The sequence below is a fragment of the Balaenoptera borealis genome (genome assembly GCF_965194805.1).
Source record: "Balaenoptera borealis genome assembly, chromosome: 15".
Classification (NCBI taxonomy): domain Eukaryota; kingdom Metazoa; phylum Chordata; class Mammalia; order Artiodactyla; family Balaenopteridae; genus Balaenoptera; species Balaenoptera borealis.
Window position 1 is genome coordinate 61892335 of NC_138871.1, and position 25801 is coordinate 61918135.

General features: G+C 40.4%; 2 protein-coding genes across 6 annotated transcripts in view; one reads left to right on the forward strand and one right to left on the reverse strand.

The window, feature by feature from the left end:
- Window positions 1–7752, reverse strand: part of CEBPZOS (CEBPZ opposite strand) — a 33141-nt gene extending 25389 nt beyond the window's left edge. For both annotated transcript variants that reach the window (XM_082356858.1, XM_082356857.1), the window contains exons 1-2: window positions 7604–7752; window positions 5155–5507 (exon numbers count right to left, since the gene is read on the reverse strand). The gene's annotated coding sequence lies outside the window, so the exon portion shown is untranslated. The remainder of the gene's footprint in view (window positions 1–5154; window positions 5508–7603) is intronic.
- Window positions 7753–8358: 606 nt separating this feature from the next.
- Window positions 8359–25801, forward strand: part of EIF2AK2 (eukaryotic translation initiation factor 2 alpha kinase 2) — a 31651-nt gene continuing 14208 nt past the window's right edge. The window contains exons 1-11 of one of the 4 annotated variants that reach the window (XM_082356778.1): window positions 8367–8506; window positions 11283–11422; window positions 15395–15529; window positions 15883–16003; window positions 17697–17845; window positions 19657–19780; window positions 20140–20216; window positions 20385–20481; window positions 22406–22440; window positions 23862–23927; window positions 25521–25643. In XM_082356778.1, the coding sequence (XP_082212904.1) occupies window positions 15411–15529; window positions 15883–16003; window positions 17697–17845; window positions 19657–19780; window positions 20140–20216; window positions 20385–20481; window positions 22406–22440; window positions 23862–23927; window positions 25521–25643 (911 nt within the window). In that variant the 5' untranslated portion in view covers window positions 8367–8506; window positions 11283–11422; window positions 15395–15410. Of the gene's footprint in view, window positions 8507–11282; window positions 11423–15394; window positions 15530–15882; window positions 16004–17696; window positions 17846–19656; window positions 19781–20139; window positions 20217–20384; window positions 20482–22405; window positions 22441–23861; window positions 23928–25520; window positions 25644–25801 lie in introns of all 4 variants that reach the window. The other 3 variants (XM_082356777.1, XM_082356779.1, XM_082356780.1) reach the window with 3 other exon arrangements.

Sequence of the window (25801 nt, forward strand, 5' to 3'; positions counted from 1 at the left end):
GCAGTCTACCTGAAAAAGAATTCAGAGTAATGATAGTAAAGATGATCCAAAATCTTGGAAATAGAATGGAGAAAATACAAGAAACGTTTAACAAGGACCTAGAAGAACTAAAGAGCAAACAAACAATGATGAACAACACAATAAATGAAATTAAAAATTCTCTAGAGGAAATCAATAGCAGAATAATTGAGGCAGAAAAACAGATAAGTGACCTGGAAGATAAAATACTAGACATAACTACCACAGAACAGGATAAAGAAAAAAGAATGAAAACAATTGAGGACAGTCTCAGAGACATCTGGGACAACATTAAACACTCCAACATCCGAATTATAGGGGTCCCAGAAGAAGAAGAGAAAAAAAAAGGGACTGAGAAAATATTTGAAGAGATTATAGTTGAAAACTTCCCTAATATGTGTAAGGAAATAGTCAATCAAGTCCAGGAAGCGCAGAGAGTCCCATACAGGATAAATCCAAGGAGAAACACGACAAGAGACATATTAATCAAACTATCAAAAATTAAATACAAAGAAAAAATATTAAAAGCAGCAAAGGAAAAGCAACAATTAACATACAAGGGAATCCCCATAAGGTTAACAGCTGATCTTTCAGCAGAAACTCTGCAAGCCAGAAGGGAGCTGCAGGACATATTTAAAGTGATGAAAGAGAAAAACCTACAACCAAGATTACACTACCCATCAAGGATTTCATTCAGATTCGACAGAGAAATTAAAACCTTTATAAACAAGCAAAAGCTAAGAGAATTCAGCACCACCAAACCAGCTTTACAACAAATGCTAAAGGAACTTCTCTAGGCAGGAAACACAAGAGAAGGAAAAGACTTACAATAACAAACCCAAAACAATTAAGAAAATGGGAATAGGAACATATATATTGATAACTACCTTAAGTGTAAATGGAGTACATGCTCCAACCAAAAGACAAAGACTGGCTGAATGGATACAAAAACAAGACCTGTATACATGCTGTCTACAAGAGACCCACTTCAGACCTAGGGACACATACAGACTGAAAGTGAGGGGATGGAAAAAGATATGCCATGCAAATGGAAATCAAAAGAAAGCTGGAGGAGCAATTCTCATATCAGACAAAATAGACTTTAAAATAAAGACTATTACAAGAGACCAAGAGGGACACTACATAATGATCAAGGTATCAATCCAAGAAGAAGATATAACAATTGTAAATATTTATGCACCCAACATAGGAGCACCTCAATACATAAGGCAAATGCTAACAACCATAAACGGGGAAATCAACAGTGACACAATAATAGTAGGGGACTTTAACACCCCACTTTCACCAATGGACAGATCATCCAAAATGAAAATAAATAAGGAAACACAAGCTTTAAAGGATACATTAAACAAGATGGACTTAATTTATATTTATAGGACATTCCATCCAAAAACAACAGAATACACTTTCTTCTCAAGTGCTCATGGAACATTCTCCAGGATAGATCATATCTTGGGTCACAAATCAAGCCTTGGTAAATTTAAGAAAACTGAAATCGTATCAAGCATCTTTTCTGACCACAACACTATGAGACTAGATATCAATTACAGGAAAAAAACTGTAAAAAATACAAACACATGGAGGCTAAACAATATGCTATTAAATAACCAAGAGATCACTGAAGAAATCAAACAGGAAATCAAAAAATACCTAGAAACAAATGACAATGAAAACATGACAATCCAAAACCTATGGCATGCAGCAAAAGCAGTTCTAAGAAGGAAGTTTGTAGAAATAAAATCCTACCTCAAGAAACAAGAAAAATCTCAAATAAACAACCTAAACTTACACCTAAAGCAATTAGAGAAGGCAGAACAAAAAACCCCAAAGTTCATAGAAGGAAAGAAATCATAAAGATCAGATCAGAAATAAATGAAAAAGAAATGAAGGAAACGATAGCAAAGATCAGTAAAACTAAAAGCTGGTTCTTTGAGAAGATAAAACAAAATTGGTAAACCATTAGCCAGACACATCAAGATTAAAAGGGACAAGACTCAAATCAATAGAATTAGAAATGAAAAAGGAGAAGTAACAACTGCCACTGCAGAAATACAAAGGCTCATGAGAGATTACTACAAGCAACTATATGCCAATAAAATGGACAACCGGAAGAAATGGACAAATTCTTAGAAAAGCACAACCTTCCGAGACTGAATCAGGCAGAAATAGAAAATATAAACAGACCAATCACAAGCATTGATATTGAAACTGTGATTAAAAATCTGCCAACAAACAAAAGCCCAGTACCAGATGGCTTCATAGGGGAATTCTATCAAACATTTAGAGAAAAGCTAACACCCATCCTTCTCAAACTCTTCCAAAATATAGCAGAGGGAGGAACACTCCCAAACTCATTCTACAATGCCACCATCACCCTGATACCAAAACCAGACAAAGATGCCACAAAAAAAGAAAACTATAGGCCAGTATCACTGATGAACATAGATGCAAAAATCCTCAACAAAATACTAGCAAACAGAATCCAACAGCACATTGAAAGGATCATACATCATGATCAAGTGGGGTTTATCCCAGGAATGCAAGGATTCTTCAGTATACGCAAATCAATCAATGTGACATACCACATTAAAAAACTGAAGGAGAAAAACCATATGATCATCTCAGTAGGTGTAGAAAAAGCTTTTGACAAAATTCAACACCCATTTATGATAAAAACCCTCCAGAAAGTAGGCATAGAGGGAACTTACCTGAACATAATAAAGGGCATATATGACAAACCAACAGCCAACATCGTTCTCAGTGGTGAAAAACTAAAACCATTTCCACTAAGATCAGGAAGAAGACAAGGTTGCCCACTCTCACCACTATTATTCAACATAGTTTTGGAACTTTTAGCCACAGCAATCAGAGAAGAAAAAGAAATAAAAGGAATACAAATTGGAAAAGAAGAAGTAAAACTGTTACTGCTTGCAGATGACATGATACCATACATACAGAATCCTAAAGATGCTACCAGAAAACTACTAGAGCTAATGAATGAATTTGGTAAAGCAGCAGGATACAAACTTAATGCACAGAAATCTCTTGCATTCCTATACACTAATGATGAAAAATCTGTAAGAGAAATTAAGGAAACACTCCCATTTACCATTGCAACAAAAAGAATAAAATACCTAGGAATAAACCTACCTAAGGAGACAAAAGACCTGTATGCAGAAAATTATAAGACACTGATGAAAGAAATTAAAGATGATACAAACAGATGGAGAGATATACCATGTTCTTGGATTGGAAGAATCAACATTGTGAAAATGACTCTACTACCCAAAGCAATCTACAGATTCAATGCAATCCCTATCAAACTACCAATGCCATTTTTCACAGAACTAGAACAAAAAGTGTCACAATTTGTATGGAAACACAAAAGACCCCGAATACCCAAAGCAATCTTGAGAAAGAAAAACGGAGCTGGAGGAATCAGACTCCCTTACTTTGGACTATACTACAAAGCTACAGTAATCAAGACAATATGGTACTGGCACAAAAACAGAAATACAGATCAACAGAACAAGATAGAAAGCCCAGAGATAAACCCACACACCTATGGTCAACTAATCTATGACAAAGGAGGCAAGGATATACAATGGAGAAAAGACAGTCTCTTCAATAAGTGGTGCTGGGAAAACTGGACAGCTACATGTTAAAGAATGAAATTAGAACACTTCCTAACACCATACACAAAAATAAACTCAAAATGGATTAAAGACCTAAGTGTAAGGCCAGACACTATCAAACTCTTAGAGGAAAACATAGGCAGACCACTGTATGACATAAATCACAGCAAGATCCTTTTTGACCCACCTCCTAGAGAAAGGGAAATAAAAACAAGAAGAAACAAATTGGACCTAATGAAACTTAAAGGTTTTGCACAGCAAAGGAAACCATAAACACGACGGAAAGACAACCCTCAGAATGGGAGAAAATATATGCAAATGAAGCAACTGACAAAGGATTAATCTCCAAAATATACAAGCAGCTCAATATCAAAAACACAAACAACCCAATCTAAAAATGGGCAGAAGACCTAAATAGACATTTCTCCAAAGAAGATATACAGATTGCCAACAAACACATGAAAGGATGCTCAACACCACTAATCATTAGAGAAATGCAAATCAAAATTACAATGAGGTATCACCTCACACCAATCAGAATGGTCATCATCAAAAAATCTACAAACAATAAATGCTGGAGAGGGTGTGGAGAAAAGGGAACTCTCTTGCACTGTTGCTGGGAATGTAAATTGATACAGCCACTATGGCGAACAGTATGGGGGTTCCTTACAAAACTAAAAATAGAACTACCATATGATGCAGCAATCCCACTACTGGGCATATACCCTGAGGAAACCATAATTCAAAAAGAGTCATGTACCACAATGTTAAATGCAGCACTATTTACAATAGCCAGGACATGAAACCAACCTAAGTGTCCATCGACAGATGAATGGATAAAGAAGATGTGGCACATATATACAATGGAGTATTACTCAGCCATAAAAAGAAATGAAATTGAGTTATTTGCAGTGAGGTGGATGGATCTAGAGTCTGTCATACAGAGTGAAGTAAGTCAGAAAGAGAAAAACAAATACTGTATGTTAACACATATATATGGAATCTAAAAAAAAAAAAAAAGGTTCTGAAGAACCTAGGGGCAGGACAGGAATAAAGACGCAGATGTAGAGAATGGACTCGAGGACACGGCGAGGGGGAAAGATAGCTGGGACGAAGTGAGAGAGTGGCATGGACATATATACACTACCAAATGTAAAACAGATAGCTAGTGGGAAGCAGCCGCATAGCACAGGGAGATCAGCTCGGTGTTTTGTGTCCCCCCAGAGGGATGGGATACGGAGGGTGGGAGGGAGATGCAAGAAGGAGGAGAAATGGGGATAAATGTATATGTATAGCTGATTCACTTTGTTATACAGCAGAAACTAACAGACCATTGTCAAGCAATTATACTCCAATAAAAATGTGAAAAAAAAAATGGGTTCTTTACTGACAGATATCATTATGGTAAACAAGGTATTTGGAAAGGCCAACAATAATGGTGCTGGCAGAAGCACTGGAGGAAGAAAAAGCAATTCCATACCTGGAATAAATGCTTACTCCACGGAGGGCAAATCCCTGCCCACTCCATGATAGAAGGGCTCCACGTAACCCATCCACCACCCAGTGGCAGGCTGGTCTCCTTCGGTGTACGGGGTACTTGCGCTGGGAGCTCAGTGTTGGTCTTTGCTGTTGGAAGGCTGGGTGCTCAGCAGCCAGATCAACCTTGACAAGAACTCCATGTTGATGAAGTCACACATATCCATTCCTACTGCCGAAGGCTCTTCATTTGCGTTGAACAAGTAAGCACTGGGGGAGCTGGGGAAAAGGCTGACTGACATCTACAGAAGTTTTCTTGCACACCTGCTTCTCAAAAGTCTGCTCAGCAGGGGGTACCTTTGATGAATGTTCACAAGGGAACCCAATACACTCATACTCTTTGTCCATTCCAAGTGATCACCCACATCCTTTTCCCTAGACCTCCTTATCATCAACCCTCTGATCTTGCTCTTTCCAAATCTCTGAATATCCAGGTAAATTGCTAGCTACTGGTACTGTCCAGGCCACTAGCTTTATCGCCTTCCAAGTGACAACTAAATATAGTTTCACCTGCTCAAAGTTCCACTCACTGGGAAGATTTTCCTTTTTCCCAGTATCTTTTAGGGCTACCTCCCTGTAGGGCTGTCGGAATACATCAGTCCACTTCCAATTAATGCCAGTATATTGTGCTTCAACTGAATTTTTATTTCTAAGTCACCTGTTCACAAGGAACTCCCCATGAGACCAGGGATGTGGGTTGATAGAGTGGGAGTGAGTGCCATGGGGGTCTCATATATCTGCTCATGTAACACACCTGTGGGCTGCCATCTATTTCAGTACTAGAAACTCCAGGACCAGTTTACCACCACTAAAGATCTCTGGTGAGCAAACCTTTCTGACTACTGCTCTGACCCCGTTGCCCTTTTTTTTGGAGGGACGGGTGGAGTTAAGTGTTGCCACATGGCCTTTGCCACTCTGGGAGCCATAATCCCCATTGAAATCAGGTAGTTTTTCAATGGCAACATCTCCCATCAACATTCCCCAGGCACAGTGGACAGCCAATACAGAGCTTTTCAAAGATGAAACTATATTTCTGAATGCCTGGTGAAGGAGGGTCCTTTGGATATTCTTGGGGGGCATGGTTAGAAAGTGGAGGAATAGGTTGCATATGATTAATCTACTCTAATATTCCTGACTCCTTAAGTATTTTTGATTTCTTCATCTGTATTACTTGGCATCACAATTTCATTTAATGTGGGCCACCACTGAGCCCAGGTTATAGTAAGCCAACTAAACAAACTCTTAGAACCATTCCCAGCTGCTGGAGCCAGCACACTGAGTGCATAATCTAAACTACGTTCCGTTTTTCATGTCACCTTTAGAAGCATATCCGTGCACTTTTCTTGGGTTTCTGCTGATAAAAATTAGCAAAATCTTGTAATTCTTTCATTATGTAAACTATATCCTCTGGATCAGATCTTGTCTGTATCCTCTTGGGGCATTCTAGCACCTGATTCTAGTTCTAGGAGTGAAGACATGAGGGAGGAATGGGGCGTTTGGAAATTTCAGCATGTCCTCGCAAGGCGACTAATTCAGGCTCTTCAAGCCAGACTTATCCTACAAGGATGGAAGGACTGTGGTGACTCAGCAGAATTTGGGAGGGCAGTGGACTCATTCAAATCCACCCAAATTCCCAGGTCCTCATTCTTTCCCTGTCAATAGCCTCAGTGTTCCTAGAAGAGACTTGGTGAGGCTGCAAATTAAAGTTATATAGAAATTCGGCTACCTGCAGCACTGGACTCTGTAGCTAATTTCTGCTCCATCAGCCCTGAGACTACATGAAGTAAGAGGTTCTTCTGGGGCAGTCATAAAAGCTTGTGTCCTCTGACCATGCTTGAGCTTGTCATTTTCTTTCTTTTTTTTTTTTTTTTTTTTTTTTCATTTTCTTTCTTTAAGCTCTTTTGGACAGTTCAGGGGCTTCAAAAAGTCAGAAAATATGTCATTGCTACTGCCATTGCCTCTGAAACAACCACCCCACACCCACGAAGCTGGGAAATGGACTCCTGCAAACGGCCACTACAGTTGGAGATTTCTTGTCATCTCAAAGGGCCATAGAAAGATGTCTCTGCCTCCTATCTGCCTTCTAAACCTCCCACCAGTGCTTCATATTTGGGGAACTTAAATCAAGGAAAATATAGTGTTTAGCCATTGATACCCTGCAATATGGGGGTGGGGGGGTTGTGTGTGCAGAAGAGACGTGGGAAAGGATACCTGGAGCCAATGGTCAATATGTAATGTGTACCTGAGGTCCATCGTGGAACTGCCTCTCTCCCTCACCCTCACTAGGATGTTGAGCTACAGGATCCTGGTCCTAATTCTAGCTCCCCTGCTCACCAGCTCTTACTTCTCTGTGCATCAGGCCTCAGTTTTCTCATCTGTTAAATGGCACCTACCTTGCAGTATTGTTGTGAGGTTCAGTCTTCAGCACTCCTCAGTCACTGTGTCAAGGTGCCAGTATTACTCTGGGAGTGTGTCATAGTCCCTTAGGTGAGTAGGATTTCTTATAAATCTGGGACTACTGGTAAGGACTTTGGTGGTAAACTCCAGGAGGTCCCGAAGGCAGCAGGTAGCTCTCCTAACTGCTGGATTGGCTGGTACTTGATACAGCAGCTGGCAAGTACCTGTTGAAAGAATGGATGGATGGGTGCAAACAGATAGCAAGGGAAATTATGCCCCCAGGCCTCTTCACCCCCAGCCTGGTTAACGTGAGGAGAAGGAGGAGGGCAAAGGAATGGTGGTTATGGGCAAAGGAATCCTGGCTTTGCCCTGGGAGAGTTAATTTACTCAGTTTTCTTCCATTAATAAAATGGAGCTGATGATATCCAGCCCCCCCAACCCCATCCCATATATTTGTGTTGAAGAGGAAACTGGAGCGTTGATCACAGAGCGCCTGCCACGTCGCGGGCCTCGGAGACCTAGATGTCCTCCCCACCTCCCGGAGTACCCTGCCCGCACCGGGGCCGGGAACAGCCCCGGAAGCCGGGGTGGGGCTGCAGGGTCTTGGACGTGCCCGGTCCGCCCCGCGGTACCCCCCGCGCGGACTCGGGGTGGAGGCGCCAGTTTCCCGCGATCGCTGAGCCTGTGCGGACGTGTGCGAACCGGTGTGGACCCGCGCGGGAGGGCGGGAGGAAGGCGGAGAGGAAGGAAGGCGGAGTCCGCGGGGAAAACGAAACCGAGAGCGACCTGCCCAGACCCCGCCGAGCTTCCGCGGACAGCAGCGGTGCGGGTGAGCGGCGAGGGGCCGGCAGCCACCGAGGCGCGCGCATCCCGCGTCCCCAGCCCGGGACTGGACTCTGGTAAGATGCCCCTGACCCCTGCGCCGCCGCCTCGAGAACGCTGTCCGAGGCCCTCAGCCGAGGTGCGGAGCCCTTGCTGGATCCGGGGAAAGGATCGTGCAGCGCGGTGGGCGCTGAAAGTCATTTTCTTCCCGCGAAGAATTCTTAACAGAGCAAGCGACTACTAGCTCTGGTCCGGGACCGGGGCGGGGGCAACTAGTGGAAAGCGGAAAAGCCCTATGGCTTGACAGATAGATGGGAAATACGGGGGCCTGAATTGCCCAAAACATTGGCTAAAAAAATCCCCAGCCAAAAATCTCTTGCCTGGGTCGTTGCAATTGTTTCCCAATTGCCCATCTTTAGCCCCCGCCCCAACTCTGTCCCCCGCCCCCCCCCCCACCTTTTCTCAACACCGTAGCCGCCCGAGGACCTTTAAGGCAGAAAAGGACACTCCCCAACCCCGCCCCCCAATAGCTTCATCAGAATCCTGTAAGAGGTTATTGGCCTACTGGCAAGGCCGCCTGCTCCCTGTGTTCTGACCACACAGGCCTCGTGGCTGTTCTTGGGGCAGAGCCAAGCACTGTCGCTGCCTCTGGGCCTTTGCACTGCTTGTTTCTTCCTGGAAAGCTCTTCCCCCAGATACAATATCACTGTATCAGAGCAGCCTTCCCTGAACAACCTGCATGTAAGAAACCCCACTCTTCCCTTGCTGTCCCCCCTACTCTGCTTTAGTTTTCAACGTAGTACTTATCACCTTGTGACATTTTTTATGGGTTTGTCCATTTTCCTCCACTAGTAAGTTCACAAGAGTAGGGTTTTGTTCGCCGGTATAACCCAGTATGTAATAGGTATTCATTAAATCTTTGTTTTTGATTCATAAATTCTCTTTTGAATTCCAGAATATGAGACTTCCTATTGCCTGTGATTTCTTTAGTACTAAAAATGCCTTGCCAGATGGAAGCTAAAAGACAGACTCCCTGCTGCCACTTAGGAACTTAGAATCTTGGGCAGTTTATGCTCTTGTTCTTCTGTTTGCTTATTTGAACCTGAAGATCCTTAACACTGGATCTATAGTTTATTCATTCAATTCATCAGATATTAGTTGAATGCACGTTGTTTGCCAAGCTTTGCACAGGCCCTTTGACGGGGCTGGGTCCACAGGGGCTTACAGTCTGCCCTAAGGGTATCAAGGCACAGCCAAAGTAACTTCTGGGCGTGAGTAAGATGGACACATAATATTTATTAGTAATTATGATGGAGATTTCTTTTAGGGAGATGGTAACATAGTATTAAAATAATATTTATTAAAAACAGTTGAAAAGAAACGCCTGTTTCTTTTTTTCCAAACTTATAAGTACTTTTTCAAACCTGCCAATTTAACATCTTATTTGTTTACACATATATTTCACTTAAATTCAACTTGGCTTGTCATTCTGAAGATCAGCAGTTACTTAAAGTTAAAAGTGTTGAGGATTTAGGGTATTTCGATAGGACTTCAGGTTAAATAATTGCTAAGGACTCTTCCATAACTACTGTTCTGAGATCTATGACCTCCTCCAGTCAGATGTATGGTCTCATAGGTGTGACTAAACTAAATGACACTTTGGTTCCTGAAAATAATGGTACAGCTACAGATCCTTATCTGAAACCCTTGGGCCAGGTATGTTGTGGTACTCAGAGATTATTGGATTTTAGAAAGGCAAGGCAGTATAAATCCTATCTATTTGTAATGTTCTCAGTAGGGTTTGGGGGCAACACTCTATCATAAAACATATTTCTGCAGTGAAAGGTATAAGTCGACAGCAGAGTATGATTAAGACTAAATAGCTCATGTCAGTTCAGGTCTAGATGGGGGGCTACACACCCACCAAAAACAAAACAAATGAAAACAAAGTAAACCTCAGTTTTCAGTGCTTTTGGATTTTGGAATTGTAGACCAGAAGCTGTGTTTATTGAGGGCCAGTGGTGTGGGAGACCCTGCTGGATGCTTTTTGTCTGATTTACTCCTCACAACAACCTGTGAATCAGGTGTTTTCATTTCTGTTTTCGGGTCATGAATCAAAGGTTCAAAGAGGTGCCTCGCCCAGATGTATGTGGCTTTAAAGCATAGCCCTCTCCACAGCACTAAGCGGTGATGTGAAGACAGCACCTTTGCTCAGATCTCATCCCTTCCAGCCACCAGCATTGCTCATCCAAACCACTGCGGCAGCCCCAACTTGGTCTCCTGACTTCTACTCATGCCCCACTCATCTTTTCTACACCCACCCCTCATACTCTGTTCTTTACATAGCATTAGAGTGATCATTAAAAACATAAATCCAACCACATCACCCCTCTGCTGAGAACCCTCCAATAGCTTCCCACTACAATTAGAATAACTTCCACAATCCTGACCTTGGCCTTCAAGGTCTATGTGCTGTGGCACCTGCCTACCTCTCAAGACTCATTTCCCACCATTTCCCCTCGTTCACTGTGCAGCAATCTCCTTGACCTTTTTGCCATCCCTCCAAAAGCTGTGCTGGTGCCTGCCTCCAGGCTTCCTCTGCCTGAGATGCTCTTCCCCCATATCTAAGTATGGTGGACTTTCTCATCATCCAGGCTTGATTTAAATATTGCCTCCTAAGAAGGGTCTTCCCTGAACACTGTATCTAAAACCACCTAACTCGTATCTCTGCCCCCACCTATTAACGCCCTTCTATCTCACAGCCCTATTTCATTTCATTGTAGCACTTCCAGCCAACTGTTATCCCCTCCTGTTATTTGTTTCTGGACTTGGTCATCTTCTTTCTTTCTTCAGTGGAATGCAGGTAGGGGCTTGATTTGTCTTGTACACATCTGTATACCCAGCATCAGAACAGTGCCTGACACTTACTAAACATTTACCGAATGAATGAAGAAAGGATGCAAAGAAAACAGCAGATGAAGAAAAGGGAGATGGTGAGGAGGTTTAAAGTGGAGTACTTAATTTTAATGACTCATTCTGTCATTTACCTATATACTGTCCAAGTGTTCGTCATTTACCACTTGTCACGGGACGTCAGTTATACAAAGATGAGTAAGACATAGAACTGGCTCTCCACAGAGCCTACCAACTGGTTTAAAAAGCAGTTTTTAAACTATGATGGGAGCTGAGCAAGGTGGGTGGCAGGCCCATGGAGGGGTACTAGCTGCTCTCTCAGCATCAAAGAAGGATGTATTGATCCTCACAGATGAGTGGGAATTTCCTGGTAGATAGAGGATGCAGCTATTGCATTCCAAACAGAGAGAAAAGCATGTGACGAGTCATGGAGGTAAGGGAGAGCTGCAGATATTTTGGTATTCATTTATTCACTATTAAGCACCTATTATAAGCCTGTCCCTTCCCGCTTATAGCTCATGGTCTCTTTTGGAAGACAGTCGGTTAAATTAGCAATTGTAATAAAGGAGACAAGGGCTATGATAGAGCATCAAACCAGGACCTCTTCTAGGGTGTCTGGGAGGTAACATTTGAGCTGAGATCTATAGGAAGCAGGAGTTAACCAGGCAAAGCAGCGTAACGGGTAGAGTCCAGAGCACTTCAGGAGGGAGCGTGTTGGACAGAAGCAGTTGGGAGCCAGGAAGGAGTCAGTGGGGGAGGCGTTCTTTTGAGAACTATCTCTGTGTAGGTGGAATTTAAAGCCACAGGCCTCAAGGGGATCATCAGGGGAGTGAGTGTAAGTAGAGCAGAGAGGAGATCTGAGACCTGGACCCTGAGACACTACAATATTTAAAAGAAAGGATGATGAAGAGGAACAAGGAAAGGAGACAGAGAAGGAATATCTTGTGAGGAAGGAGAGAAACCAGGAGAGGGTGGCATCTTGGGTGTCCAAGCAAAGGGATAAGGAGGGAGAAAGGAATGAGCAGCCATGTCACATGCTGGTTATGTGTCAAGTAGACAGGGGCTGAGAACTGACTACTGACTACTAATTTTAGAGATGGGGAAGCCATCGGTAGCCTTGACAAGAACAATTTTGGTGGTTTGTGGGGGCTGCATGATTGAATTGATGTTTTAAAAAGATTATGATGTGACTCTTTTAAAAAATGGAAAATAACAGCTGTTGGTGAGGATGTGGAGAAATTGGAACCCTTGCGCACTGCTGGTGGAAATACAAAATGGTGCAGCCACTGTGGAAAATAATTTGGCAATTCCTCATAAAGTTAAACATAGAATTACCATCTGATTCAGCAATTCCACTTCCAGGTATATACTCAAAAGATTTGAAAGTAGGGATTTGAACAGATATTTGTACAACAATGTTCATATCAGCATTACACACAATAGCCAAAAGGTTGAAATAACTCAAGTGTTCATCAACAGATGACTGGATAAACAAAATGTGGGATATTCATACAGTGGAATATTATTCAGCCTGAAAAAAGGAAGGAAATTCTGATACGTGCTACAACATGAATGAACCTTGAAGACATTAGCTAAGTGAAATAACCAGACACAAAAGGACAAATATTGTATGATGCCACTTATATGAGGTACCTAGAATAGGCAAATTCATAGGCATAGAAAATAGAATGGTGGTTACCAGGGGCTGAGGGGGAAGGGAAATATTTATTGTCTAATGGGTATAGACTTTCTGTTTGGGGAGATGAAAAGAGTTTTGGAGATGGATGGCGATGGTGGCCTTACAACATCGTGAAAATGCTTTTTGCCCATGAATTGTACACTTAAAAATGGTAAAAAAGGTAAACTTCATGTTATGTATATTTTACAACAATGAAAACAAAGTTTAAAAAAATCGTGAGGGCTACAGGGTAGAGAAGGAATTGCAGCGGCTGTGAGGAATTGGTTCTGAGATTCTTGTAGCAGTCCAGGAGTGAGATGGTGATGGCTTGAACCAGGATGGTGGCTATAGACGTCATTGAGAAGTAGAAGGATTTGGAGGACAGGACTTAGGTATAGATCAGAAGGTAGGGAAAGGACATGTCAAGGATGCCTCCCAGGTTCACGGCTTTCAGACATGGATGCACAGTGGAGTCATTTTCTGAGAAAGGAAACTCCAAGCCAGCTTGAGGGAAGGTTAAAAATGCAATTTTGGATCTTTTGAGTTTAAAAGTCATTCAAGTTGTCCAAGTGGAGAGGTTGGATAGAGAGATCTGAAACTCAGAAAGAGGTTCATAAATTATGTATAAACTTTAGAGTTAATGACAAATAGATGATCTTTGAAATCATGGTCATGAGAGAAATTACCTTGAGGAGAAAGTATAGAGTGAAGAGAATAGCGTCTTTGGACCAAGCCTTGGGGGAACTCCAGCACTTAAAGGCTGTGAAGATTAAGGAGTGTTAGAAAGAGTGACCATGGAAGAAGGAAAATCAAAAGAGCTTTCTAATAAGAAACGAGAGGTCAACAGGGTCCGCTTTCTGCCTATGGATTTACCTATTCTGGATGTTCCACATAAATGGAATCATACACTATGTGACCTTTTATGTCTGACTTCTTTCATTTAGCATGTTTTTGACAGGTAACTCTGTTGTAGCATGTTTCAATACTTTATTCTTTTTATGGCTGAATAAGATCCCATGTGTGGATATAGAGCACTTTGTTTACCCTTCATCAGTTGATAGCTATTTGATTTGTTTCCACTTCTGGGCTATTGTGAATAGTGCTGCTATGAATATTCCTGCATAAGTATTTCAAAACCTGTTTTTCAATTCTTTGGGTATACACCAAAGGGGTGAAATTGATGGGTCATATGGTAATTCTAAGTTTAACTTTTTTGAGGAACCACCAAATTCTTTTCCATAGTGGCTGCACTACTTTACATTCCCATCGGCGATGTATGAGGTTTCCAATTTCTCTGTACCCTCACCAACACATTTATTTACTGTATTATTATTATTATTATTACCAGCCTAGTGGGTGTGAAGTAGTATCTAGTTGTGGTTTTGATTTGCATTTGTCTAATAAGTAATGATATTGAACATCTTTTCATGTGCTTGTTGGCCATTTGTATGTCTTCTTTGGAGAAATGTCTGTTCAAGTCCTTTGCCTATTTTTAATTTTTTAACTCTTTTTGTTGTTGAGTTGTAAAAGTTCTTTATATGTTCTGGATCCTAGGTCTTTATCAAATATATTATTTATAAAAATCCCTTTCTGTAGATTGTCTTTTCATTTTCTTCGTAGTGTCCTTTGATATATAAACATTTTTAATTTTGATGAGGCCCAATTTATCTATGTATTCTTTTGTTGCTGTGCTTTTGCTGTCATATCTAAGATTCTATTGCCAAATCTAAGGTTGTGAAGATTCACCCGTATGTTTCCTTCTAAAGTTTTATAGCTTTGGCTCTTATATTTAGATTCTATATTCTTTAGATTTTGTTTGTAATTTAAATCATTGCTACTATCTTGGTCCAGTGAGAACCATAAACAGGGGCATAATTTGCCTGCCAAGTAAATTGTCCTAAAACTGACTTCTGACAATTTCAAAGGGGGGATTTTTGGGGATTTCATAGAAGAATCAATGTCCATACAACTAAATCCTTCATGATTTCATAAAGTTTATATATACTCTCAACCTTTTTCTTCTCAACATAAATAATTATAATTCTACTCCTGCAGGCTTTTAACTTCTCAAGCAGGTGGACAAACTTGCACTTGACACTCAGTGGAGGCAGAAAGAAAAGTTACAGAGAAGGACCTCCAGACTTTTTGGCCAGTTGAGTTTTGAAAGTAGAAGATCTTGGAGAAATTAGCTTGATTGTGTAGTCCTTGAGAGAGAAAGAAAGATTTTGTAATAAGTTTTCTCTGGATTTATGTGGGACTGAGATGAGTTATATAAAGGAGATTCATCCTGTTTTGTCTCTTAAACTAGACTGGGAAAATTAGATTAAATATGTTCTGAGTGTATCACCTCTTTCAAACATCTCTTTTATTGTAGGTTACTGTAGGAAAAAATGGCCAGTGGTCGTTCACCATGTTTCTATATAGAAGAACTTAATAAGTACCAGCAAAAGAACAGTGCAGTACTTAAGTATCGTGAACTGTCTAAGACAGGACCTCCACATAACTTAAGGTAAGTTGCTATAAAAAATGGTATATCCCTAGAAAATATAAACTGGGAGAATGGCAGCTCTGGCACAATTTTGAAGTCAATTCTTTAGCTTGAGAGCAAAGTTGCCAGAGAGTACTGTCTTCCTGATGTAAAGTGGTAACTTCAGAGGACTCCAGAGAAAAAAGAGGGTTTAAGCCTTTCCATGCTTCAAGATGATATGCTATTTTGCTGTTTGGGCGTGACTGCTTGAATTCTATGTGGAACATAGGTTAAAATTTTCAAAGGTAGTCATAGGAAGCAGTGATGATCAGAACACTTGTTGTTAGATAATGCATGAATTTTATAATATTTTGTGAATTTTTCTTTGTAATTAGGTTTACCTATCAAGTTATAATAGATGGCAAAGAATTTCCAAAGGCTGAAGGTAGATCAAAGAAGGAAGCCAAAAATGCTGCAGCCAAATTAGCTTTTGAAATAATTAGTAAAGAACAGAAGGTGAGTAATTACCTTTTTTTTCCCTAGTGAAAGGGAACTCAGAAATATCTATGGTATTTTTCTCTGTGAGAAAATACTCACATGCAGAATAAAGCAATTTACAACTTCTTTTGCTTTCAAAGTTTAGTTCAGTCTTTTTCCTGGCCCCATTTCTGTAGAACCCTGAATGAGAGGTACACCTAGGGAAGAGTGGGCAAAATGGGACAATACTATTTAGAGTGCCAACAACAGTGACATACTCTAAGGAAACAGTGAGAAATGAGCTAACAGGTTCTGGAAGGAGCTCCTCCACCTAATTGAGGGAATGCAGCGAAAAAGGACAGAGATAGTAGTGACCATGAGGAGAATGATCTATATGGAGGGCAGATGATGAAGAACCAACATATGTATAATTGGTATGCCTGAAGATGAGAACAGAGTAACTAGTACAGAAAAAGCTATCTGAAGAGACTTCAGTAGAAAACATTTCTGAAATAAAGAAAGACCTGGCTGCAGGTTAAAACAACTCAGCAACTCAACAGATACAGAAAAATACAGAATCACCAAGAACAACATCAGCCCTTATGAAAGTACTGAGCTCCAGGGATGAAGAAAGAAACCTATGAGCATCTAGGCAGAAAAAAATTATATAAAATGTAAAAATGAAAAAAAAATATCATGCTGTTCACAGCACCATTAAAAACCAGGAGACATTGGAGCGGCAGCTGTAAAATGAGACAAGAAGTCATTTTACATGTGGGACAAAAGTGTATCATTCTCAGATTTTGAAAATCTTGAAAAATTTTAGTATTCAAGATATTTTCTTGAAAAATCTTACTTGAAGGAACTTCCCTGGCCGTCCAGTGGTTAAGACTCTGTGCTTCCACAGCAGGGGGCACAGGCTCAATCCCTGGTCTGAGAACTAACATCCCTCATGCCATGTGCTGCAGCCAAAAAGAAAAGAAAAAAAAAAATTTTTTTTAATTAAAAAAAAATCTAACTTAAAGATGTCACCCTTCTAATCAAAATTGATCAAAATAAATCAGGCAAAAACCACAAACTGATAAATTGTTAAAGAGCCAGAAAACCAAGTCAAGAAGTTAGAAAAGGAACAATAGAATACCTTTCCCCACAAAAAAGCAGAAGAAAAACAGTGATAATAATAAGGGCAGAAATTAATGTGAAAAAAACAAACAAATAATAAAGAAGATAAGTAAAACCAAAAGTTAACAAAGTAGAAAAACTTTGGACAAGATTTTGTCAGATTAAGAATTTAAAAAGGGACAGATAGCATGGAAGAGTAATGCTATTATGTTCATGTTTCCTGTGAAGTTGTGATCCAGGATATAGCTTTACTTCAGTATTTGTTGTCTTGTTCTTTGAGATTTACAAAGGGCACAGCAAACCAGAAAATGTTATAGAGTTTTACCGGATAAACAAGAAAACTGACTATTTTGTTTTTCTTTATGAAACTATGAAAGGAAAATGGCTGATTTCTTTTCTCCTGTTAAAATTTATCCTTGTGGGTTTTTTCTGGCAGAGGAAGATATATACTTATACTTTTATTAAAGTATTATAGTAGGGAAATCCATAAACTCAAAGTTGTCTTTCAAATTATTCATTTAATAATTTTATTAGACAAAAATAGTAATTTTATTAGACAAAGTAAATTTTGGTTATCATCTGTATTAAACAAAACATTTCTTTCTTTTAGGCCACTAGTCCTTCATCACTGCAGACAGGAAGTCCTTCAGAAGGACCACCCATTGAGAATTACATAGGCCGTGTTAATACGATTTCCCAGAAGAAAAACCTATCTGTAATTTATGAAGAATGTGAATCGAGGGACAGTGAGCCCGAAAAGTGAGATGTCGTGCTTTTCCTTCTGTTTCATTGTATCTAAGCAACAGAGCAGGCTTATTCTCATGTCTCATTTTCTGGAAATATCTGTCCTTTTTGGTACGTTCTGCAGAAAAGGTTTTATATGACTTACAAGCAATGGGACATCTTTGTAATTAAAATATTGAAATGCTTAATTGCTGAAGACTTGGGACCCATATCCCATAACTGATCAAATCTGAGGAATCCTTTATTTCTGAGGTATATCTGGATGGTTTAGTCTGCAGGAAACCTAAGAGAGGGTGGGGTGCCACTGCTGCAGGGTTGTGAACATCTTCCCATCCCTGAGGTCACAGTGGCAGTCGCTGTGTGAAAACAGCTCTGCCACACGTGTGGAATGACTCTCTTTCCACCCTTGTCAGATTAGAGCTGTTTGTCCAGGTGTTTGTCCTTCAGATTTGATTAAGTGGTGTCACTCTCTAAACAAATACCATGTATTAGAAGGAATGGGCTTTCACCCTAGACTGTGAGGAGACCAGGATTTGAGGGATATGATGAGGGGGACAGATGAGAGCGTCAGTCAGAGATATTGAGAACGACACCAGTGAGCTAAGACTTTGGACGTGAGGAAGAAGAATCGATTTGAACTGGGAAAAGCAGAAAGCAAATGAGCGTGAGGGAGATTGTTTCTCAGCTACAACCAACCAGTTAAATGAGGGAGAAGGAAAAAATATCTAAATGGCAAATAGTCCAAACAACCACTTTAGGATACTGTCCTCGGAATTGACTCAGCTATGGATGTTTTACTTTTCACCCTGATGGATTTTAGGCCAGAACCAGGAAGAGAAAAATGTGATAGGATTCATTGGAGTGAAATAGTCAAAGGTGAATTTTGTGAGTCAGTCTCAGTAAATTAAGAGGCTATTTTGTTTTCCCGTAGCTCACCTGTTTGGTTTCTTTGAATTAAGGGCTTTAACATTCGATCGCTGTAAGAGAGAATTCTATTTAGGGAGTGCTGGAGAAAAATAGGAGCCATAGAAATGATCCAGTCACTCAGCCCAGCTCCCTAACTTTCCCTTCAGAGCCTAGCGGGGAAGACTCACCCTGGTAGCGTGTGTTTCCCTCTGTGACAAATCATACTGGAATAATTCTGTAGCACTGCATGGTAACTCCATGATATAAATTGCCATGTCCATTGCTTTGCCACCTTAAATATAGTTCTTACATAATTGTCCAAGGATCCTTGCCTAACCACAAGCATCCTTACAGCTCATATGAGGAGGGGGTGACTTCAGCATGGGGCTTTTGCACTGTGAGGGTTTTCTTAGGTTTTTGTGCACATGAGCAGGGGGCAGAAAATGCTAAAGTTAGAGCTGAAGTTAGGGATGCTTTGCCCATCTCCTACAAAAACACTCTAACCTTATTATTTCTCCTGTAGAAGCCCCACTTCCTCTACTGGCGTTTTCTTTCCAGTGGAACATCTCTGAAAAATTCATTGGATCTGTCTTCCTTCTCTGCCTCCATGTCTTTTGCCTTTTGGGGAATTTTAAAAAATCACCACTTGGTACCTTAATGCCAGATCTTTCAATGAAGCAACAAAGAGTTAGAAGCTGCCTGGAAAATGCAAGCTGAGATGTTAGCCAATCCTGGTTATTCTGGCAAACTGGTCAGCCATCTCACTGAAGGTTTAAATTAAAGAAGAAATGAACTATGAAGCCACCTATTAAATTAGTGTTATATTAGGCCTTTGTTAATATGTGTTTCTTTTTCTGAATCATGAGTTAGATTTACTGTTTTTTGGTATTTGGGTTAATACTGTTCATCATTTCTCCTAGATTTCATTATAAATGCAAAATTGGAGAGAATGAATATGGTATTGGTATAGGTTCCACTAAACAGGAGGCAAGACAATTGGCTGCTAAACTGGCTTATGAAAAGATACAGTCAGAAAATTTAATGGTATGTACTGCCTTTGGATTTAATTTTTATACTTTAAAATTCTCCCTGAAGTTGATTTGAGGTTAGATGATGTTTAGATGATGCCAAAACAGCCAATCACATAGCAAAAGGATTCCTCCATTCTGTGTCCCAAAAATGAGCCATGAGCCATGGGACCATGAGGGCCCAGAGGGATCACGGTTCTGTTGACAACTCAGGGTTGTTTTTTAAATCCAGATCAAACATCCATAAAAAATGTATTAACCGCATAATTCTTTATGGCTGTGAGTTTGGTAAATGTGGGGAAATAAATGTGGTAGTTGGTTCCCAGAGACTGGGTCACTATGGAGAAGTAATTTAGTTGCACTTAAATCTTTCAGAAAGCTGACGCATCCTCTGGTTGTTTCAATACTGTGTGTGGTGATGTCCAAAGCAACTCTTCAGCAACAAACACATCGTAAGTGTGGAGAAACGGTTGTGTTATTTAACAGATTCAAATTGTGGCCTGAAAGAGCAAATTTTTATGAAAATGTTTAACGTTTAAGGAGAATTTAGAAAACGCAATTACTGATCAACAAAAAATAGGCAAAATTCATAAACTAATAGTTGTCCCCTTTTCTTCTAGTGCTTCTGAATCACCATCTGAAAATGACTTCTCAGCAAATGAAGCGGAAAGCAATGATAACAGTGACTCATTAGACAAGTCTTTCCAATCCCCAGGGGTAAAGTATTAATCTCTGTGCTTCCTAGTTAATCTTATTTTCCTTTGTGTTTCCCCATTTAAAAATGACCCCCAGTACCCAACCATAATTTTTCTATTTTTTTCTCATGTGTTCTTACTAAATCAAAATATTTTGCAGCCTTTTCACTCTCTCCTTTCTTTATTAACTCCCATTCTTCACATGCAAAATTCTTCTATTCTTCACTCCCATCTTTCTCCCTCTACTCACCTTTGTATTTTCATATATTTTCTATGATCTGGCTTCAGCTCTTCTATCAATTGGATAGTACTTAAAAGTTTTATGAATAGAGTTCTGCTTCTGTTTTAAAAAACTAGAACTAAACTTAAAAACTAAACTTAAAAATCAGATAGTTTGGGGCTTCCCTGGTGGCGCAGTGGTTGAGAATCTGCCTGCTAATGCAGGGGACACGGGTTCGAGCCCTGGTCTGGGAAGATCCCACATGCCACGGAGCAACTAGACCCGTGAGCCACAACTACTGAGCCTGCGCGTCTGGAGCCTGTGCTCCGCAACAAGAGAGGCCACGATAGTGAGAGGCCCGCGCACCGCGATGAAGAGTGGCCCCTGCTTGCCGCAACTAGAGAAAGCCGTAGCACAGAAACGAAGACCCAACATAGCAATCAAGCAATCAATCAATCAATAAATTAAAACTTTAAAAAAAAAAAAAAAAAAAAAAACCTCTACCAGGTGATTTAAAAAAAAAAAAAAAATCAGATAGTTTTTGTGGTGATGATTAGTGTTTATCAAAGTTATCCTATTTATAAAGAACTACAAGGAAATCCATAAGAAAAAGACAGGCAACTCAGTAAAAAAATGTACAAAAGAGCTGAACAGACAGTTCAGAGAAGCAATACCCAGATGGGCAACAGACAAAGTATGAAAAGATGCTTTATTTCATAATAATCAGGAAAATGCAAATCAAAACAACAGTTAGATACCATTTTAAACCCATCCGATTGGCAATATTTGAGTCTGGCTATACTAAGTGTTAGCACAGCTCTGTTGCTGTTATAACTATTATATGCTGCTGGTGGATGTATAAATTGGTACAGCCCTCTTAGAGAGCAATTTGGCAACATGTGGTAGACTTGAGGGTGTGCCAGCTGTACCACCAAACAGTTCTGTTCCTAGGTACGTCTTCTAGAGAAACATGGGTATGTGTGCACATAGAAACATGTATAAGCATGTTCTTTGCAAAATTGTTTGTAATAGAAGATATTGGAAACAATATTGTCCATGAACAGAATGTCTGAATTTATCATAATGTAGTCACTGCAAAACTGAGGCTGGCAGGTGATATGAGCTCCAGAAATCTTAGTCTGGTGTTCGCAGTCTGTGTCAGCATATTAAAATTGGTAAAAAACCACAAAACCTAACAGAATGAAAGTGAATATGAGTGAAGAAGAGCTATATGATATTAATTTTTGAGAGATACATCAAAGACTCCTTTTTTGGCTAAATGTTAAAATTAAATTATTAATTTGTCCTAAAAGTGAAAATATTTTAAACTAGATCCCTGGGCCACACTTGTGTCTTTACTAGCACTGTGAGTGATTGTGATGCACACGTTCTTGCTAAGATCTGCTGGCCAGAGGATCACCTAGGAGGCCATATTCTATACCTGGAGAATCAGTGCTTCTTCAGAACATGTCCTACAATTTGTCTTTTTTGACCTTCCTGCCATACCTGTCTGATTGCTAAAATCGGTGAGAACTTTGATATAGCCAAGTGCAGTGAAAGCAGGGCTTAGTGAGAGCATACAAATTGATGAGGTTGTTAATCTAAGGACAAAAAAATGTGATCAAAGAACCATCTAGACATACAGGAGAAAGGATGGCAAGAAAAAGCAAGATACTTAATTTAATCATCTGAAACTATTGATATTCTCTATTTTCTTTTGTTATAGAACAGTTCCAGAAATAATCCCGGAAAGGTGAAGAGGTGAGTATCATTATGCATTGAACATGTTTTGAAATGTAGTTTTATTTCAGACTTAGTTTATTAGCCTTATTTATTAAGTCTTCAGTATTTGTAGAGTATTATATGCCCTTATTTGAGTGGAGTTTCAGAGTAGAAAGCATAATTAAGGCTCACTGAAATCTTGAAATCTACAAACAATACTTTTAAATACGTAGAGAAATCTTTGAACATATGCACACACTACACTGTAGACAGGCCTATGGGGCTGTTGGTCGAGTATTATTTATTTAAGTTAAGGGCATTATTTTGGACGAGGCTGACAGAGGAAGTGGGTTTGGAGAGATGTTTTCACGAGAAGTGCATAATGGGAATTCCCTGGCGGTCCAGTGGTTAGAACTCTGTGCTTTCACTGCGGGAGCCTAGGTTCAATCCCTGGTGGGGGAACTAAGATCCCACAGCTGTGTGGCACGGCCAAAACACGCACACACACACACACACACACACACACGCACGCACGCACACACACACACACAAAAGAGAAGTGCATTATTTTGCAGATAAGCAGGTAGGGTAGAAATGGTATCATAACTTGGGGAAGAAAAAAAAAGACCAAATGTTATGAAAATTATGGTGACTTGGTTTCTTGAACTGAAAAGAAAAGCAAGGATGTCAGTATAGTCAGCAGTGAGAGTGAGATGGCAGCAGGAGCCATTATAAGGCTCCAGTACATTCCAAACAGTAGGTGATGTTTGCAGAGAGCTGATGCCTGATGCGGGTATTTGAATGAAGATGGGAGAGGTCCGTGTGTGAGATGATCAGGCTGTCAGTCGTGGTTCTAGAGTCAGGGAGGAGGGAGGAGGAGCATTTGTGAGACAGACTGTAAAGGAAGAGTAGACATGACTTGAGGGAACAGAGTTATAGAACTGGGTGAAGAAGATGCAAAGGAAAAAGGATACGAAGATTGTTCCTTGTGGATGAGATGCTGACAAGAGTCATGGCACTGATGGTGTTAAGGGAGTTGAAGACTTGACAGCTTAGGGGAGAGATAGCAATTTGTATTTGTTTAGTTTTAGGTGGTATTTGAACTTCCAGTTGTAGGAGGCTTACCACCAGCAAGGAATAAAGGTCAAAGGAAACACAACCAGGATGAGAGTTCAAAGAGATATATTTCCTGAGGTTTTGAGTCTAGAGGGAGAAAAAGAGAGGCCAGCGGCATGCTGACAAAGAATGTGTTAAGGACAAAAGAGGAACCAAGAAAGGAGTGAAAAATAGAGGACAGAGAGCCATATTGTTTCTAAAGAAAAAGGTTAGTATTTGCTACCTCATTATTCTAATAGTTGACTCAAAATATAAAAAGCCTAGTGCCTGACATGAAACCTACTAATATAAACAAGTTACACTTGATTTCAGTTTTGAGTTTACAGGCTTCTCTTAACTTTTAGATCTTTGGCACCTAGATTTGACTCTCCTGTGGAGAGGGAAAAAAACATGTATACTGTGGACTCCAGGTAAGAGGGAAAACTGTGAAAAAGAATTTAAGGATACATTTGCTCCTCTGACAAAAGTTTCTTAAGGGACTGTTGAACATCAGGCAGGTTAAATTATATTTCCACCTGAACTGTTTAATTGTTTTAGCACAATCAGGCCCACAAAGGATCATTGTCTCTTGGAGGAACACAATTTAGATGAATTCAAATGGCATGTGGTAAGTGTAGATCTGTGTGATACTCAGGTGGATTTCTCTGACATCTATGGAAGGTTTTAATATTGAAAGCAAATATTTCTATAAACCAGTGATTTTTTTTTTTTCAACAAAAGTACTCCTGCAGGAATCAGAATAGATCCACTTGGATCTGTTTTCCATTTTCCAGCTCCATAGCAGATTTTACTTTGAAAAGGGGTTGCTTTTGTGGTAGATCATGTGTTTGGGCTTAAATAAAGTATCTAAAACAAAGGAGGCCTATTTGCAACAGGGGGACATTGAATATGAGCTTAAAAAATAATAAAGAATCACCAAATATTTAATAAGTACCTAATATATACCTGGCACTGTGTTGGACATTGGATTTATGGCAGGAACAAATAGAAACAGCTCCTGCCCTCCTGGAGTTTTGAGGGGATGATGATTACATGAAAAAGTCTGTAATTACAAACCGTGGTCAGAGGTCTGAAGGAAAAGCCATGACATGGTTAGAAATGAAAGCAGAACCCTTGGATGTAGAGTGAGGGGTGAGGCAAGGCTTTCTCTGGGGTCACATTTGTGGGGAGGCCCTGAGCTTCTGCAAAAGAGTATGTGGGAAGGTGAAGGTGGGAAAGGTGATGTGAACGTCGGAGGAGGGAGACAAGGCCATGTGCTGGGAGGGCAGTGAGCAAGGGCCCGGGGCCACGAGACCAGCTGGAGAGGGAGGCAGGGCCAAACAGGTGGCCCCTTGTAGCCCATGTAAGGGCTTTCTGGGCTTTGCTGAATGCAGGGGTGGGCTATGGCAGGGTTTAGGCAATAAACAGACGCGATCAGACTTAGTATTTATCACACTGGTTGCTTTGTGGATCACGGAATAGAGCGGAGGAAGGAGAGGAAGTGGAGTGTCCAGTGAACAAAGTTCTGCGGGAGTCTGATGGAAGTTTGGACTGATAGGGAAAGGTGGGCAGACACGAGCAGCTGTGTTTTAGAAGGAGAATTGGCAGGGTTAATGATGGAATGTGGGGCACGAGGGAGAGGGGAAACCCAAGGAGTTGCCGGTGTAGGCAGGCTCAGAGCACGTGCTCATTTCCCTTGTAACAGCTTGGTGGTAACCGGGGAACACAGTGTGGCACTGTTTTCTAAAGTTTTATACGTGGGATAAGATTCTTTACCATGACTTTTGTTTAACCGGAAGGTGACTGACTCTCAGGGGTGATCTGTTATGTTGGGATGGGAAGAGGGAAGACCTATCCTTTGCAATTCAAGAATTTCTGTGAAGTGGATCCTTCTTATTCAGAAGAGGAGAGTCCTGCTTATTAGACAGTCCGTTTCACCAGTGCTGTTAAGGGAAAGTGGGAGGATGGGAGTGGGGAGCAGCGAACCCTGAACCTCAGAATAACAGTAACGTTCATCTTTCAAGGTTTATCAGAGATTTTACAGAAGTAACACCGCTTGACGCAGGTGGATTTGGCCAAGTTTTCAAAGCCAAACACAGAATTGATGAGAAGACTTATGTTATTAAATGTGTTAAATATAATAACGAGTAAGTAGTAATATTTTATGTTTTTGAATGGGAAGGTGTTTTGAACCTGCAACTATTCTTTTTTATGTATCTCTCTTCTTCACTAGCGTATTATTATTATTTTTTAGTCCTCCTTAAAAATGTCATTCTACCATGAGGAGCTTGGCTTACTCTGAAAT